Consider the following 17,925-nt stretch of genomic DNA (forward strand, 5'->3'; position numbering starts at 1 on the left):
TTCTCTCAGAGCTCTCTCAGCCTCACCAACCTCACAGGGTGTCTTTTGTGGGGCGAGGAAGGGAAGGAGATTGTAAGCTGCTCTTGGACTCTGGGTGAAGGACAGGGTATAAATCCAACTCTTCCTCCTTCTCTTCTTCCTCCTCCTCCTCTTCTTCTCCCTTCTTCCTTCTTCTTCTGGGCACTGAGCACAGTGGGGTGAGGGCAGAGTATGGAACAAGAAACACAAGTTTTTGGTTCCAGGCTCAGCAGACTGGGCCAGAGCGAGCAGACAAGAACTATACTGATTGTAGCACATGTAAAGGCCAAACTTGATTTGGAAGCTTGACTTTTATTGTCCTATTGTATTAGGAGGATTGCCTGCCTTATTGAACAGAGTCATCTTTGAGTGTACAGGGACAGAACACTTGAGTCTGTAGCCCTGCATGGAACAACACAAGTTCTGAAGTTCCTGCTTCTATCTCTGACAGCTCTGGAGTTACTCCTGTATAGGTAAAAGGGAAGAGAGGGGTCTTCCCTAGCTATGTATGATTCTTGTTTTTTTTTTCTTTATAGGAAGATTGTATTGCAATGAAAACCAAACCTCTTAAAGCAGTGGGGACATGGGATGATTTTAACTGTGGGTCTAAGAAAGGCTACATATGTCAAACAAGCACAGGTAAGTACTCCCACCAGTTGGATAACCACTTTCCATCCATTAAAAGAAAATTAATTTATCCAAAACTTGATTAAATTTCTACTATCTCCTGTATGCTTCCATTAAAGCAAGTGGTTTATGAGCATATAGAATATATTTAGAACAGTGGTTCTCCAATTTTGCCACAGCAGGTTTATATTTTTTTTATTTCCCCCAAAGTGTCATTTCCATTCACGTCCGTGTTATGTTGTAGGGGGGAAAAGGCAAATTTTGCTCTAGAGACCCAAATAATGGCAAAAAAGCTGTCCACCTGGTGATGAAATTGCCATAATCACTCTCTTCCAATGAACATTTATCTGGTAGAGCCTTTGTATGCCTCCAACCTTGAATCTTTTTCTTTTCACTTGCAATTTATGAAATGAATTCATCTTTTTTGGCAAGAGCATTTCATTGAACTTAATTTCCACCTTCTCAACCCGAAAAGTAATAAACTTTAGGAAGTTGTGGTAGCTACAAGCAGAGAGAGCTTCAAGGAGGGATTTGATAAACATATGGAGCAGAGATTCATCAATGGCTATTAGCTACAACGTATAGATGGAACACTATGACGGAATCTGCATTTGTCTTTCCCACCGGTGTCCCAGCCTTCTGACTCGGTCTTCAAAAAAGTTGTCTACATTTGGTGTCATTTTCACACCTGAACAGTGCTCGCATACTTTCGCACATCCACATATGTTTATCATCCTTTGGGGCGGCTCCACTGTCATTGCACCTCTGCACTGCTTTAAAAGAATCTTCTCCAAACAACATTCAAACAAGCATAGAGAAAGATGGCGTCACAGCATCATGAAAATGATTTTAAAATGCAAATGCAGATACAGCCTATGTCTGGGGCAGTGATACTTGGTATTCTTGGTGCTTGGGGGGCAACAGTGGGAGGGCTTCTTGAATTCTGGCCCCACTAATGGACCACCTGATGGCACCTGCATTTTGGCCACTATGTGACAGAGTGTTGGACTGGGTGGGCCATTGGCCTGGTCCAACATGGTTTCTCTTATGTTCTCTTATGTTTTGTAGACCCCAAATCCTCTGTTGTTCCATCATCCACACCAGTACATTTATTCCATTTCCGTAATAGTAGCTACTTCTTCAGTGAAACCAAAATGATGTGGAATGATGCCCAGAAAAACTGTGAACAACAAGACTATGATCTTGCCAGTATTTTAGATCCTTTTATCAACTCAGTCCTTTGGCTACGGATGTTGAAATATGATGGGCCTGTATGGATTGGTCTGAACAGCAATATGGTAAGTAGGCTGCACATCTGCCCATAAAGTAGCATATATAGAATTTTCTGTTTCTGTTTACACAAGTGTTTTTATATTCTTCACTAATCTCAGGCATTCAAGATAATGTGATTCAACTGGTGTAATGATTTTAATGTTTAGTTGCATTTAGATACATGGATAAAAGGAGACAGTAGTATACCTTTTAACTGACTAAATCTATTACATTGCCTTATTTCATGCTATGATGATAATGTCCACAAGGTATTTTAACTATGATCTGCTACCTCCTAGTGGACAGCAGCAAAATCAGAATGAATCTGCTCGAACATACAGTTAAGTGTGAAGTTCCAGGGACATTACTGCAGGAAACATCTATTCATGATAGCACTTTCTCACAACCAAGATGACACAAGATATTGCTTTTTGGGATGGGCAACCGCTGGATATTCTGGTCTATAAACCTAGACCTGATGATTTGTAAACAGCCCGATAGTCTGAGGTATTCTTGCTAGGCTTGACCAGAATATTGGCCCATCTACCTGACTATTTTGACAAACAACAGCTGGCTAGCATAGAATAAAAAGGGCCTTTTCCAACACATGCTGCCTAAAGGTGGTTCAACAGGACATGCCCAGGATTGAACCAGGGGCCTTCTTTTTGCAAACAATGTACTCTTCTACTGAGCCTCCTAATTTTATGGAACTTTTTGTTAGGAAATCAGCCGCAGCACTAAAATGATCTATCATGTGAAAGATCTGTGTACATTTCAAGTTTCTGAAAGATTCATTGTCATTTGTTGTTGTTGTTCAGTTGCACAGTCGAGTCCGACGCTTCGCAGTCCCGTGGACCACATCACGCCAGGCCCTCCTGTCTTCCATCGTGCTCCGGAGTTTGCTTAATTTCATGTTTGTTGCATCAATAATACTGTCTAACCATCTCATCCTATGCCGTCCCCTTCTTCTTTTACTTTCAGTCTTTCCCAGCATCAGGGTCTTCTCCAGTGAGTGCTTTTCATTTGGTGGCCAAAGTATTTGAGCTTCAGCTTCAGTATCTGGCCTTCCAGGGAACAGTCAGGGTTGATTTCTTTTAGAATCGACTGATTTGATCATCTTGCAGTCCAAGGGACTCTCAAGAGTCTTCTCCAGCACCATAGTTCAAAAGAATCTATTCTTCGGCGCTCGGCTTTCCTTATACTTCAACTCTCGCAGCCGTACATGACTACTGGGAATACCATTGCTTTGACTATGCAGACTTTTGTTGGCAGGGTGATGTCTCTACTTTTTATTATGCTGTCAAGGTTTGCCATCACTTTCCTCCCAAGGAGCAGGCGTCTTTTAATTTCATGGCTGCAGTCACTGTCTGCAGTGATCTTGGATCCCAGGAACGTGAAGTCTGTCACTGCTACCATGACTTCTCCTTCTATGGGGCCAGATGCCATGATCATAGTTCTTTTGATGTTGAGTTTCAAGAGGACTTTTGTGCTCTCCTCTTTTATCCTTAGCAAGAGGCTCTTGAGGTCCTCTTCACTTTCTGCCATTAGAGTGGTATTGTCTGCATATCTGAGGTTGTTGATGTTTTTCCTGGCAATCTTAATTTCATCTTGTGGTTCATTTTGCATGATGTACTCTGCACATAAATTAAATAAGCAGGGTGACAATATACATCCTTATAATACTCCTTTTTTTTTGCTAAACCAATTAGTTGTTCCATATCCGGTTCTGTCACTTCTTGACCCTTATACAGGTTTCTCAGGAGACATGTCTGATACTTCCATCTCTTTAAGGACCTGCCATAGTTTGTTGCGATCCACACAATCAAAGGCTTTAGCATAGTCAATGAAGAAGTAGATTTTTTTTCTGGTACTCTTTTGCTTTCTCCATAATCTAGTAAATGTTGGCAGTTTGAGCTCTAGTTTCTCTACCTCTTCGGCCCTGTTCATACGAGCCCATTTGGTCCGGAAGCGGGACGGAACAGGGGCGGAGCAAACCGGCACGATCCCACCTCAACATCTGGGGAGCGTGCCGGATCCGTCCCGGTTCCGTCCCTTCCAGCGTTGCTCCGCGGCGAAAAAGAACCACCTCCCGAGGTGGTTCTTTCCGAAGGGCCGCAGCAACGCTGGCCGTGGGATCGCCGGCGCGTCCTTGCGCCGGCGCATCCCCGGCTCCTGGCCGAACTGCGCATGTGTGAGCATGCGCAGTTCGCCAGGCTCCCCTTCCCACCGCTGCGTTCTCCCCGGCATCTGATCGTGCCGGGGAGCGTTGCGACGCGGCTCGGGGGATCTGTGAGATCCCGCCGCGCCGTCCCAACTTTGCCGCGGCTCACTTTAGCCGCGGTACTAGCACCTAATTCCCTGCCGTGTGGCAGGGACCTTCGAAACGATATACATCCTTGTCGTACTCCTTTTCCTATGCTGAACCAATCAGTTGTTCCGTATCCGGTTCTAACTGTCGCTTCTTGGCCCTTATACAGGTTTCTCAAGAGACATGTGAGGTGGTCTGGTACTCCCATCTCTTTAAGGACCTGCCATAGTTTGTTGTGATCCACACAGTCAAAGGCTTTAGCATAGTCAATGAAGCAGAAGTAGATATTTTTCTGGTACTCTCTTGCTTTTTCCATAATCCAGCGAATGTTGGCAATATGATCTCTCGTTCCTCTACCTCTTCGAAACCCAGCTTGTACTTCTGGTAGTTCTCTATCCACGTACTGTTGAAGCCTAGCTTGTAGGATCTTGAGCATGACCTTGCTAGCGTGTGATATGAGTGCAATTGTGCGATAGTTTGAACATTCCTTGGCGTTGCCCTTCTTTGGGATTGGAATGTATACTGATCTTTTCCAATCCTGTGGCCACTGTTGCGTTTTCCAAATTTGCTGGCAAATGGAGTGCAGAACTTTAACAGCATCCTCTTCTAAGACTTTGAATAGCTCAGCTGGGATACCATCACCTCCACTAGCTTTGTTGTTAGTAATGCTTTCTAAGGCCCATTTAACTTCACATTCCAGGATGTCTGGCTCGAGGTCAGTGATTATACCGTCGTGGTTGTCAAGGACATCGAGGTCTTTCTTGTATAGTTCTTCTGTGTATTCTTGCCATCTTTTCCTAATCTCTTCTGCTTCTGTTAGGTCCCTACCATTTTTGTCCTTTATCATGGCCAGCTTTGCATGGAACGGTCCCTTGATTTCTCCAATTTCCTTGAAGAGGTCTCTAGTCCTTCCCATTCTATTGTTTTCCTCCGTTACTTTGCATTGTTCATTCAGGAAGGCCTCCTTATCTCTCTGTTCTCTGGAAATCTGCATTCAGTTGGGTAAATCTTTCCTTTTTCCCTTTGCCTTTCGCTTTCCTTCTTTCCTCTGCTATTTGTAAAGCCTCATCAGACAGCCACTTTGCTTTCTTGCTGTTCTTTTCTTTGGGATGGTGGTGATTGATGCCTCCTGTACAATGTCATGAACCTCTGTCCATAGTTCTTCAGGCACTCTGTCTACCAAATCTAGTCCCTTACACCTATTCTTCACCTCCACTATACATTCATGAGAGATGTGTCGTACAATACTAGTTTTACCATTGAAAGGGAAGATTTTAGCTTCCAGAGCCAGATCATGCAATTAAAATCTTCCTGTAAGTAGATCCTGGCTGAGGAGCACACCTTTAAATGGTTGTGAGAATGTTTCACAACATACTCACTTCAACCCATGTTTATTTATTTTGTGATCCAAGTGTTCTCTAAGAGAGCTGGTGACATGGCACAGACATGGGCTGAGTTCTGACATGGCACTCAGTGAGAAAGTCACATTTATTTAGAAAATTTCTATGTCGCCTCTGCAGAGAATCTGCTCAGTACAGCTTACAAAATAAAGCATAATGAAAACAAAAAATGCAATGAAAGTTGTTAATGGTTAAAAATTCAGCATTAAAAACTCAGCCAGGATATAAAAACAGAATAAAACATGGAATAGTTTAAAATTAGTCTCATGAAACAGTTCTTGGGCTAAAAGCCAACTATTAAAATGTTGTTAAAAGTTAACCATTTAATTAAAAGCCTGAGGAAAAAGAAATGTTTGCCCTGGCACCAGTGGCATACTTTGCCTATTTGGTGTCCAGGGTGCATAATTTTTTAACACCCCCCTTCTCTATTTTTTTAAGCAGAAGGGTGAGGTATAAACCTGATTAATAAATAAAAAGCTTCCCCCCCCAATGTTCTCATGATAATAAATTGATCACTAGTGCCTCTTATCCATTGTGTATTAATTTTTAGACCTCTGGACAATATACATGGATTGATAAGTTCCAAATGAAGTATACTAAATGGGCCCCAGGAGAACCAAAACAGAAATTGGGCTGTGTGTATTTGGCTCTTGATGGAATGTGGAAGACTGCATCATGTAATGAAAACCATTTCTCACTGTGCAAATGGTCTGATGGTAAGTAATGCAAGATATTTTTCATTTTACATTGAACTGTTTGTCATTTGGGTGGATTTAATATCTAACAAGGTACCTGTTCAGATCCCTATGTAATAAACAGTAATTCCTTTCATATTTCACAAAATTCTGCACCTGGCAGAATATTAAACAAAGCCAATAATACTTAAAAAAAGAAAAGAAAACAATGTTTTGAAAGTTTTACAAAGAGCTAGAGATGCCCAGTTCTCCAGATACATGACTAGTTCTCCCTCTTTCTGGTTAGATCCCAGATGAGAGGGTGTTTTCCTATAATGGAGGGGATAGGAGAGAGTGGTGTTGTTTTTTTTACTGACAGGACCAAACTACTTGTGATTAGTCTCCCCAGTGCGAAGAGAAGGGGAAAATGGGGAAATACCAATTTCTGCCAGAAGAATGCTAGTTGGGTAAAACCCAGTAATACTTTACTGATTTCTATAAAATTATAGTAGTCACAGGAATACTGCTTTCTAAAAATTCACTCTATGGTGCTTTCAATATTCAAAGTGTTTCATATATATGATCACAATACATTTTAGTTTGTCATATAAGAAGACCCCTATCGGTTGAGACCAGTCATCCATCTACTCCAGCATCCTGTTTCACACAGTAGACAATTATTTGCCCTGAAGGGGCAACAAACAGGGCATAGAGGCCAAGGCTTTCACTGATGTTCAGTGCAATCCTATGCAGAGTAACTCCAGTCTAAGGCCATTGGTTTCAGTTGGCTTAGACTGGAGTAACTCCTACAACTGTCTCCTAACACTGAGTTTCAGGGGTTTACAGCCTCTGAATATGGAGGTTCTCTTCAGTTACCATGGCTAGTAGCCATCGATGGACCTCTAAACAGCCACTAAATAGTGAGTTTATGGCTGAAATTTGAATCAGCAGTACTCATGCTCTTGGCCACGATCCTACACCATTATGATGCAAGGGAATTCATTGTTAAGAGGAGTACCAAGTCTCAGTGAGAAATGAGATGTAAAGTACAGTAAAAAATAAGTAAATAAAGGAAATAATTAATTAGTCTCACTTCAGAAATAAGACCTGCTAATTCTGTGCTCCGTATCCAGGGGGAAAAATGGGTATGCAAAATCTCAGAAAGCATCCTAGTCACATCTAGTTTGACCCTTAGCTAGGGACAGAATCAAGATGAAGTACAAATTGCTTCAGCTAAGGCATCTTGATACCGGAACTCCTCCTAACGAGATGGTTCCGTGGCCCAACTCTGTCTTATGTATGGCAGTGGGCGTGCGTGAGTAATTTACCCGTGTATACAGAGGGCAGATTCAGAACGAACACTCCCATTTCCCAGGAATGGAGACAACACACTAGGGTTTAATTAATAAATGTTGTCTTTACTAGGTGGTTCTCAAGCACATGAAAAACAGATACATTCACAGATTCACTCAAGTTCCTTTAGTACACAGGTACAGAAAACAAATAGTAATGAAAATAATAACTCAAACCAACAATGGGGTAAGACACAGAAGGGTAGCGTTTATACTTATCTGAGTTCCAGTCGAGAAGGAATTCTTCTCAGCATGAGAATGGGGACAAAAGTACTAACTTTAGGGACTCTATAAACACACGGGATGGTCCAGCCAAACACATGTGGGCTCTCTGGTCGCGACTCCAGAGAACTCCTTTAGAATCACCTGCAGTATACTTAAGTTGCAAAGGTGAAGGTATTAGGAAGGATGGGTTAACCAGAGAAACAAAGGCTGTGTTTCTCTTTTTAAAACCTAGTTTTGGGGGTTGGCATAAGGCCAATCTACACCTGAAATCCGTCCCCTTCTCTATACCTATAGGTTGACGGGTTATGACGCTTTACCTAGAGGGGAGTGGGGCGATATTCAAATTCTAAGCCTAACTTCAATGGGGAGCCATGTGGCAAGGTGTCAAAGTTGTATTCCCATAGCAACCTTTGACTTGCAGATGTCCAAGAAGGCAATAACAGGATGTTGTCCTTTTGTGATTCCAAACCAGATAGTGGGATTACGTGTTATTCCAGGAGATCTGTAATGGTGGGAGACCTGTTGTTTTCCAAGTCTCCAGGCTGAGCCTAATGGCGAAGGTCTTCTTTGTTCCAAGGCATGCTGGGAAGGTGTGGGTACGCACATGTCCATTAGCATAGGCAGCACAAGCCCTGCTCCTGGCAGCTTCCAGGTGCAAGCATGAGATGCAAAGCAAGCAAATCCAAGACACAGCATTTCCCACATTCCACATACACAAATGCAAAGACATTTTGCAGACATACAGCATCAGCACAGCACACATAATACATTTAAAGCACACATGGTAACAATCTCTCTGGAAGAACGATGTATGCACATATATGCCTTTTAGTGTTTCTTCCATCCTTGCTCAAGATTTCAGCATGTAAAATCATCTATCTTTTCAGAATATAATTTAAGCTATCCATAAAATAAACGTACAGTACTTTATGGAATGTAAATTGAGACACACTTTTAGCTGGCTCTGAAACTGGTGATTCATGGTGTCACAACATCATGAGTTGCTGAATTATTGTCCATTCTCTACTATGGGTATGCTAAGAGAACATTTGGTTTACATGTATTTGCCTGTATCTTGCCATTCAACTTGGAAAACTTTGAAATCTTCCTCCAGCCCAGAAGCCTTCCTTCTGCTTCAGTGGCTCTTTTTCCAACAGAAAAGGGACTTAAGTTAGAACAAGTCTCCTTAGACTGGAGGAAGGCTTCAAAAGCTTTCTAGTGATACAAGCTAATAGCATGACCTCAGCTGTGGTTGCATGAATGTCTAGGCAGCACTGTCAGGTTTGTTAATGCTTTTCATGGAACTTCCGTTTTTTTACAGTGAAGGCACCTACAGAACCTCCTCAACTTCCAGGAAAGTGTCCAGAATCAGAAGAGAAATCCTGGATTCCTTTCCGTGGCCACTGCTACTACTTTGAATCCTCATCAAAAAAGTCCTGGGCCAGAGCATCATTAGAGTGTTTAAAATTAGGCAAGTGGCACCACTCAGAGGAAAAATGTTAATAAGTGTATGTCTTATAATAACATTATGTTGGTTCATATCCCAGTTTTTAACTCAAGTAGTTTCCAAAGTAGCTTGTAATTAAAACTCATCACAATATACAATACAAGTAATGCTAACAGTTATTGGCAGAGTCAACTAACTGGGACGTGGTGTGTGAGAAATCCCAAGGGTCTATTTTATTCCCAGTGCTCTTTAATTTCTATGTGAAACTACGGGAGGAGATCATCAGGAGATTTAGACTGGGTTGCCACCACTGTTCTGATGACACTCAGCTTTACATCTCCTTATGCAAGCCTACAGAGGTTGCTGTGAAGATCGCGGGTCAGTTTCTTGAGGCTGTGGTTAAACATGTCAGAGTAAACAAACTAAAGCTTAACCCAGACAAGATGGAAGTGATGCTGGTTGGGAAGATAGAATATTTGGCTGATGTTGATCTACCTACCTGATTTAGGTGAAGTTAAGCTTTCCATAAGGTAATCCTGATCCTGGGCTTAGGTAGTCATTACCTCACATTGCATAAAGGTATTATATAGACAATGTTTTTGGCTTTTTGAATTTCCCTTGGGGTCACTGTGGAGATAAGAAAGAACAGCACAGGTGGTTGGATCCAGAGTAATATTTCTGCTCATTTAAGGCACCTCTGTCAGTGGAACAGAATGTTCCTACATCTCCCCTCCCAGTGTAACCCTCTGATCTCCCTAAAATGCTGCTCTTGGGAGGCAAATCAAGGACCAGCATCAAGAAGAAAGAGTGATTTGCCAAAACAATTGATAAGGCCTTTTGACTCCATTTCATTGGAGAATGGGATGGAGTGGAATGAGGCTGGTAAAGAAATGGGCTGTACTGTAGATTCTGCCTATGGTCATGGACAAGGAAGAAGAACTAGGCAAGGGAACTGTGCCTGTTAATAGTGATTAAACATATATTCCCATTCAAAGATAAGAGGTTTTCAAAGTGTGGATCAAAAACATTCTCAAATGCATATACCTCTGTGGATAATACAAGGAGTGAAAAACTTAAAAATGTAATGAAATAGTCCAGGGTGAAAACTCATAAACATCCCATCCAGACATATGATGCTTGAACTAATACATGACACCAGTGAAAAGGAAATAAGAACGTATACATTCTAAAGAAGATCAATGCTTTTGGTTTAATAGCTCACCTAAGTAATCTTCATTTGTTTTCTCACTGATATTTTGCAGATGCTTTTCTAGTTTCTGTAGCTGATACAGCAGAAGCACGTTTTTTGGCAGAAAACACAGAACAACTTGAAAGTAAAACACGAACATTTTGGGTAGCAATGTTCAGGAATGTGAAAGGTACAGTTTTAAGAAATATTTTAGTATTTTCTTATATAAACAACAAATATTTATCTTAAACATTTTCTAACAGGCTAAGTACTGGCAAACAGGGATGGGCACAAACCAGTTCACAAACCGAAATTCGGCATGAATTTATGGTTTGTGCCCATCCCTGTTTGCCAGTACTTAGCCTGTTAGAAAATGTTTAAGATAAATATTTGTTACAGCTCACCTGTTAGGTTTAAATGGCTGTGAACCATTTCATGGGTCAGTTTCGCTTCAAAGTGGGGGGGGAGTGAAATGGACCATTGAAATTGCTGCCTAACAGTGAATTGGCACACCTAACAGCCATTTCAGCCTAACAGCGGATAGAAAAAGGGAACCGCCCCAAACCCCAAACTGAACCGGAATTTTTAGGTTCATGCCCATCCCTGCTGGCAAATACAAATGAATGTTTAAACTGTACCTTATGGTCTTGAAGTCTCCACTATGTCACCACTGTTTCACACATAATGAAAATAAATTTGAGGTTAAATACTTGGGCTCCAACAGGTCAAATAGGAGTTCTGCAGTTAAAGGTTGGGAATACAGCCCATGGGAGAGGGAAAGTTCATTGCCATCCCATTGCACAATGTTCCTTGCAGCACAGGATCCTGCATGACTGGTATTTAGGAAGAAAAAATAGGGAACTTCAGTCATAAGCTTTGCTGACTAGAGAGGGAAAAACACCATGTTCTTTTGGTGGTAAAAAGTACAAGCAAGTCAGTTGCACTTAAGGTGACCTCGTGGCATTTTCAGGGTAAGAGGTGGTTTGCCATTGCTTGTCTCTGCATAGCATTTCTGGTATTTCTTGGTGGTCTCCCATCCAAATACTGACCAAGGCTGACCCTGCTTAGCAGCAGGCATCTGACAAGATCAGGCAAGCCCAGGGCCATCCAGGTCAGGGCACCGTGTTCTTTTAGTAGAAGTTTAATGAGTGGATGTAGGTGATTGAACCTTTTCATGGCCTGAAGGTAAATAACATCATCTGATCATTGTCACAGATCACACTGATATTAAAGGACAGCTCGAAGGACCAGTTTAAAAGTTGGCAACCCTACCAGCAACTCATCTAATTTGATCTTTATCCTCAAATAAGCAATGCATAGTATTGATCAAATGTCTTTGTTTCAGAAATTTATTTATTTATTTAATTTTATTTATACCCCGCCCTCCCCGCGTTGCGGGCTCAGGGCGGCTTACAAAAGTATGGCACAAAGTGCAATAAAACAGCAATAAAACAATTTAAAACGCTTAATACATGGGCCAAGCCCAAGGATCCCACGCGACTAAAACCGTCTCTCCCTATTGCACAACCCTGTCATCCCAGGGGAGGTTGCTTTGGCCTCCTGATGTTATTTGCCACATTAGCTTCCGGCGGTGCTGTAACAGGTTCCATTGGTGGTAGTGGTAGCGGCGGCGGCTCCTATTCAAAAGCCTGGCGGAAGAGCTCCGTCTTGCAGGCCCTGCGGAACTGCAGCAGGTCCCGCAGGGCCCTGATCTCCTCTGGGAGCTCGTTCCACCAGATAGGAGCCGCCACCGAAAAGGACCTGGCCCTAGTGGCCACCAGCCTGGCCTCTTTCGGGCCCGGGATCACAAGACGGTGTAGCAACCCCGACCGAAGTGCTCTTTGGGATTTATGTGGGGCAAGGCGGTCCCTTAGGTATGCTGGACCCTGGCCATGTATATTCTACCCTCTCAATAAATTATTTGTGAAGTGACTAGAATAAAATATAGAATAGGCTCATACGTTCTGCCTACCTTGCCCAGAAGAATGAGTCTTATAAGATGAAACAGCTGAATTTGCTCGAGACATTCAAATGTGCAAAATTTGTCAGCAAGTTCTGTCACATCTGATACTGGAATGGATCTAACCAGTTTTTGAGCTGGTAAAAAGGAAAGGGTGTGTGTGTTGTCCCCTTATGCTGGGAATCATGGGACCTACATGGACAAAAGCCCTGTGGGACTGGGGCTGTAGAAAGGAGTGGAATTGAGTGAGATAGTATGATAAAGCTGGTGGGAGCCAACTCATTCTCTAAGCACAAGTGTACACAAATTAGAAAAGCACCAATACATACACGTGACCTTGCGGTGTATTTGAAAATTATCCATGTTTAAATGGAATGCATTAAGAAGCTGGAGTTTAAATCTGGTTCTCAATCCACACATGGTTCTTGTCTATATTTTTAGTGCTGTATCCATGTTCAGAAACAATCATATATGAAGGGAGCCTCAAACAGCTTCCTGGAACTGCCGCTTGGTCCACTGGGGCAAACATACTGCCAACTAGTGGGTTGTAGCCCGTCACTGTGCTCAACAGGGGAGACTTGTGCTGTCCCAGGAAGTTTCTTCCTGTAGATGAGGTTCTTCTGTCAAGAGTAGGGTTGTAAACTCTGTCTTGAGAATTTCCTGGAGATTAGGGGCAATATCCTAGAAGGGGAGAATTTTGGGGTGGGAAGGAGCTCTAAAGCTTCTGTTTCTGCCAAGAGATCTGAATTTGTAGTTTGGGGATGAGTTGTAATTTTAGGAGAGCTCCAGGCTCCAGTTTGAGCTAGAAACCCTACTTGAGAGGGGAAACCCCTTGCACTAGAGAATGTTCCACAATTTACCGAGCAAAGTGGTATGCATGGTATGTTTTCCTCACTAAGGAAAATAGTTGTCTGACAAGATGCCGAATGGAAAATAAATGCAACTTATAATTTGTCTACTTTAAATATTGCATTGATGAGAAACCTTTAAAAATATTATAAAAATGACAGGGATAATTAAATAGTTGAAATCCATAACAGGCAATTAACCATCAAACAGTCCTGCTTATTAGAAGCCAGAAACTAGCAAGAGTCCTACTACAAACCACTCTCTCAGTATGTTTTCTAATTTAATATTAGGCAGTTGGTTATGGCTGGACAACAGTGTGGTGGACTTTGTTAACTGGAATGTAGGAGAGCCTTCACCTCAGAAAGAGGAGGACTGTGTGGAAATGTATTCCTCATCAGGGGCCTGGAATAATGCTTATTGCAGTTCCTATGCTGGATATATTTGTAAAAAACCAAAAGGTAAGTGATAGCATTCATATTCTATTATGTTTACTAATTTCTGTGTGGCATTTCCTCTGCTGGAGTATCCATGCTTACTACAGTGTAAAAAGTGGTGTGTGCAAGTGAGCATTCAAAAACCCTCCCCAGCAGGGTCTTTCAAAGAAGTATTGAGTCTAATGGAAAAGAGGAACAAGATTGTTGCACAAAATAACCAAGCCTAGGAAAGAAGGCTTCCTCCACCATCTCTTGCTAGCTGCGGCAGGAACTGCTGACTTAACTACTGGCTAGAGAGGAATATGTCCAGAACTGGGTTTGGTCCAGCATGCACTATTTAAAGGATTGATTTTTTTTTTACAATGGGACATGGCTCCAATGCAAAGTTGGAATGATGACAGAAATAGGAATCCAGCAGAATAATCAGGAAAGGTTTATTAAGAGAAATCAAGGTACCTGTATACAATCAGTGTAATATTCAGGTACTGGTCTACATGCAGCAACAAGAGCCCATGGATAGCTGTCCCAGTTCCAGCATCTGCACAGTATTTATCCACTGGGGCAATGTGGCAGTCAGAGAGGAAAAGATTATCAAGGGGGGGGAAATAAGAAGGTACAGCAAGAAGGGTGGAAGTATCTTTTTCTTATATATTGATTTATTTAATTAGTTTATACCCTGCTTTTCTTCCCAATGGGGGTTGAAAGCAGCTTACATCATACTCCTCTCCTCCATTTTATCCTCACAACAACCCTGTGAAGTTGGTTAGGCTGCGAGAGTGTGACTGGCCCAAGGTCACCCAGCCAGCTCCCATGGCACAAGTAGGGATTCAAACCTTGGCCTTCCAGGTCTTAGTCCAGGACTCTGAACTACTACACTACACTGGCTCTGTGTTGGGATGTTGTCTGGGTAGCTTATAGCATTCTGGGATCTGAATATCCAGACATGAACCCTCTGATACAATATAATTTAAAAATATTATCATATAGCAACACGTTTTTGAACACATGTTAGATAAATGCCTGTCTTCCATTTTTGCAGTTGTAGAACCTGTGCCTACTGCTGTGAAGCTTCCAGAAAAGAAAGGTATGGTTTTTCTAACTAAGTAACTGAGGAATAATGTTTGTTTAAGCCATCTTTTGAGTTTCTTTTTACATTAAATGAGATGTTGCCAACTTTGGCTTGGGAAATTGCTTCAGGGAGGGCAGAGTGCTTGGGGAGGGGAGGAAGCTCAACAGGGAGGTGATGCCATAGAGTTTGACCTCCAAAGCTGCCATTTCCTCCTGGAAAACTGGCCTCTGTAGTCTGGGGAACAGTTGTCATTCTTAGGGAGCCCACTGAGGTTGGTAGCTATCATCACTAAATGTCGTATCTATTTCATGTACAACAAATCAATCTCATTCTACTCTCTTTTCATACTTTTTCTTGGTGGTTGGAATGTCCTTTAGATGATAATTTGACACATGTTGTTCTCTCTCTCTCTCTCTCTCTCTCTCTCTCTCTCTCTCTGTGTGTGTTCATTTAGGAATTTTATGCTACCTCTCCAGAAACCTGCCTGAGGCAGCTTACTAAATAAAAATAATGGAAACAAAGCATTAAAAGATATTAATTAAAATTCAGCATTAACTACTCATCCCAGAGTTATCAATATATCTAATTCTCAACATGGCCAAATGTATGTGTACTTAAACCAGAGATTGGATCCATCTTTCTACAAGCCCAAGAAAAGCCCCAGGTCTGCAGAAAATATCAGGGGGGGGGAAATTTGTTGTTTTTCAGTCACACAGTCAAGTCCGACTCTTTGAGACCCCATGGACCATATCACGCCAGGCCCTCCTGTCTTCCATCGTCCTTCGGAGTTTGCTCAATTTCATGTTCGTTGCATCGATAACATGTCTAACCATCTCATTCTTTGCCATCCCCTTCTTCTTTTACCTTCAGTCTTTCCCAGTATCATGGTCTTCTCCAGTGAGTGCTCCCTTCTCATTGGGTGGCCAAAGTATTTGAGGTTCAGCTTCAGTATCTGTCCTTCCAGGGAACAGTCAGGGTTGATTTTTTTTTGAGGATTGACTGATTTGATCTCCTTGCAGTCCAAGGGACTCTCAAGAGTCTTCTCCAGAAATATGGGGGGTTAACACCCCAATAATAGAAGCAGTGCCTGTAGTTTTGAGAAATAATTGCTTATTGTTAAACTTTTTAACGACAAGGCAGTTCAGTGGTAGAATTGGTTGCCCAGGGATGTTCTGGGTTCTCCCTCCTTGGAGGTATTTAAACAGAGATTTGATGATTATTTGTCAGTATTGCCAGTATTTAGTCTGTCAATTCTGGAATTCATAAGAATTTTATGTGGGTTCTCAAACATTCTGAAATTTCACTAAAAGCTTAATTGGTACGTGGTGTTCTGACTTGTTCAAAGTCTTCAGTCCCACATTTTAAATTGTAGATTACAGTTTATATCTGAAATTGCTTTCCCACTAACTGTGGAGTCTTCTTTGGAGCAAGAATCTTTGTTCTGGTCAAAGTGGTATGTTCTGCTGGTAGAAGACTTTTTTTGCACTGGCGTGCTTCACTTTGCAGAAAAGTCATTTGGCGACAACTCTATGTATTTTTAAACAGATGTGCAATAGTTCTGTTAAAATGTTTACTGAAAGAGAGACTGTTTTAATTATAAGTATTTTTACGGCACCTTACTTGGAACTGCACTGCAGTCATGCCATTATTTAGACATAGCTAAATCTCTTTGACTCTTAGACAAAGTTTCATTAACGAGAAGGATAAAATTGGGAGAACCCTGATATTTCCAGTACCTGACTTCCATTTACATTAATCTTGTGTTGTTGTAACTACATTAATTTACAGAACCAAGAAAGACAGAAGAGATTCCTAAACCATCCCACAGCAAAGCTACAGTGGTGGTTATAGTGGTGATCCTCATCCTGTCTGGAGCTGCTCTTGCAGTTTACTATTTCTATAAAAAGAGGAGTCGGAGGGCACTGCCAGATGACAACTTTGAGAACTCCCTCTATTTCAATAGTGATGAAGCTCCTGGAACTAGTGACACAAAGGACCTTGTGTTGAATATGGAACAGAATGAACATGCTGCCATTTAGTCTGATGAAATATAAACTGTGCCTTGTTTTAATAAACAGATGGGTTTCCTGAAGCACTGTGCCAAGAATTAAGTTTTCATATACAAAATAGTTACAGTGACCACCTTTTATTTCAGTGTTTCCATGAATAATTACAGCAATAACTGCATTTTGTTCTCCTTGCAGTTTCATCAATGAAGCTATTATTTCTCAATGGCCAAAGAAAACTGAGTGGTTGGATAATAGAGGGTAGTTGACAAGACCTAACAGTTTATTCATTCTAAAATTCAGGGCCAACATTAGGGGATCGACATTATTGGGAATGATACCAAGGTGCATCCTCCATGAAGTGGTCCTGGATCTCCCTGGCTTTGTATATGCTCTTTCTGCTGTCATTGCTATCTCACTTGGAAGGAACAGCTTCTGCCAGTCACCGTTCTCTCTAGTTGGCAGAGTGGATTGTGCATCAGGGCTTCTCAAAACCTGGAGTCAACATAGAGGTGCAATTTGCCTATTTTCTGCAGGCAGCACTCCACTGAAGCACCCCTATTACCCACCAGTTCTCAAATAAGTGTGTGTGGGGGGCGAAATGGGGGGAGGAGGTCATTGAGGATGTCACTTCCAGCTGAGGCTCAGTAATGATGTTAATGGCACTCCAGGATTTTTCATCAGTGATACTAATTCCGGGTTTTAGCAGGAAGTGACATTACCTTTTCCCTATGGGTCCCCCCCCCCAGTCTTCTGGTGGTTCCAACCAAGAAACTGTAGAAACCATACCAAAATGATGCTGTACGTTAATAAAGATTGTCTTTTTAAAAGAAAGCCTAAAGTATATTGTTTTCATTCAGGTTTTAACACACTATTATACAATACAAATGGGGACCCACAACAAAATGTTGTGTCATGTGTTGTTGTTTATAAAAATAAAATGCAATTTAAAAAATGCAACTACACCTTAAAACAAAGGACAACACTTGGCACAACTCTACTCCCCTCTGATAATCTATCCCTCTATTTCCCCCCTTTCTCCCATTCCCTTTATCGGGCAACCTAACCCAATTCCACTCTTTTCTATCATTCCCC

At 41.8% G+C, this 17,925-nt stretch overlaps 1 protein-coding gene across 1 annotated transcript in view; it reads left to right on the plus strand.

The window, feature by feature from the left end:
- MRC1 (mannose receptor, C type 1) overlaps positions 1 to 17,622 on the plus strand; it is a 70,625-nt gene extending 53,003 nt beyond the window's left edge. The window contains exons 23-30 of the mRNA XM_015423752.1: positions 555 to 657; positions 1,714 to 1,943; positions 6,176 to 6,341; positions 9,198 to 9,347; positions 10,586 to 10,702; positions 13,612 to 13,779; positions 14,795 to 14,839; positions 16,613 to 17,622. Of these exons, the coding sequence (XP_015279238.1) occupies positions 555 to 657; positions 1,714 to 1,943; positions 6,176 to 6,341; positions 9,198 to 9,347; positions 10,586 to 10,702; positions 13,612 to 13,779; positions 14,795 to 14,839; positions 16,613 to 16,863 (1,230 nt within the window). The 3' untranslated portion in view covers positions 16,864 to 17,622. The remainder of the gene's footprint in view (positions 1 to 554; positions 658 to 1,713; positions 1,944 to 6,175; positions 6,342 to 9,197; positions 9,348 to 10,585; positions 10,703 to 13,611; positions 13,780 to 14,794; positions 14,840 to 16,612) is intronic.
- Positions 17,623 to 17,925: the final 303 nt, after the last annotated feature.

Source organism: Gekko japonicus, unplaced genomic scaffold (assembly GCF_001447785.1).
Source record: "Gekko japonicus isolate JY-2015 unplaced genomic scaffold, Gekko_japonicus_V1.1 scaffold94, whole genome shotgun sequence".
Classification (NCBI taxonomy): domain Eukaryota; kingdom Metazoa; phylum Chordata; class Lepidosauria; order Squamata; family Gekkonidae; genus Gekko; species Gekko japonicus.